Below are 972 nucleotides of genomic sequence, written 5' to 3' on the forward strand. Positions count from 1 at the left end.
TGGCTATGAGACGGAACTGACTCAATGGCACTTAACAATTTCACTAAATATTAGTGATATTAAAAAGATGGGTTTAAGCCATTTTAAATCTGACAATCACATGGTTTACTATGCTGGGATTGACAAATTGAAAAGGAATGGCATCTCATTCATTACCAGAAATAGAATTCCAAGATCTATCTTGAAGTATTCTTATGCCTACAAGACAGACCAGTTAATACCACTATTAGATATATTTATGTACCATCCACTGAAGTAAGCGATGACGAAATTGAGGAATTATATCAACTTCTTCAGTTTGAAATTAATTGATCAAATACAGAATCAAGTTGTATTGCTAATTACTGGAAATTGGAAAACAAAGGATTGAAACAAAGATGAAGGATCAGTTGCTGGATAATATGACACTGGTGATTTAAATGATGCCAGAGATCACATGACACTACTTTGAAAAAACAATGACTTTTTCATTGAAAGCATCTTTTTTTCAAATAACAAAAGGATGACTTTAAACATGTAAGTGACTGGATGGAATACAGAGAAATCAAATTTACCACATATGTGGAAAGAGGTTATGGAAAAACTCCATATCATCAGCTAAAACAAGACCAGAGGCAGATCATCAATTCTTAACTTGTAAGTTCTGACTGAAGCTGAGGAAAATAAAAGGAAGTCAACAAAATCCAAATCCAAATTGTGACCTTCAAGATACCTTACATAAATTTACAGATCATCTGAAAAACAGATTAAATGCATTAGACACAAAAGACTGAAGACTAGAAGAGTTGTGAGATGACATCAAGAACATCATACATGAAGAAAACAAAAGATCATAAAGAAGACAAGAAAGGGGAGGTGGAACTTGATGGAGGCAAGGGTGGAGGTGCAATGAGATTCACCATCAGCAATACCAGAGAATACCAGGCAAAGCAGATTCAGGGCAGAACTCCAAAAGTCAGAACTACATAGATA

General features: G+C 34.4%; 1 protein-coding gene across 1 annotated transcript in view; it reads left to right on the top strand.

The window, feature by feature from the left end:
• Positions 1-262: 262 nt before the first annotated feature.
• LOC102830970 (olfactory receptor 7G3-like) overlaps positions 263-972 on the top strand; it is an 80,466-nt gene continuing 79,756 nt past the window's right edge. Inside the window, exon 1 of the mRNA XM_006877459.1 lies at positions 263-331. Within this exon, the coding sequence (XP_006877521.1) occupies positions 263-331 (69 nt within the window). The remainder of the gene's footprint in view (positions 332-972) is intronic.

The sequence above is a fragment of the Chrysochloris asiatica genome, unplaced genomic scaffold (assembly GCF_000296735.1).
Source record: "Chrysochloris asiatica unplaced genomic scaffold, ChrAsi1.0 scaffold00502, whole genome shotgun sequence".
NCBI lineage: Eukaryota > Metazoa > Chordata > Mammalia > Afrosoricida > Chrysochloridae > Chrysochloris > Chrysochloris asiatica.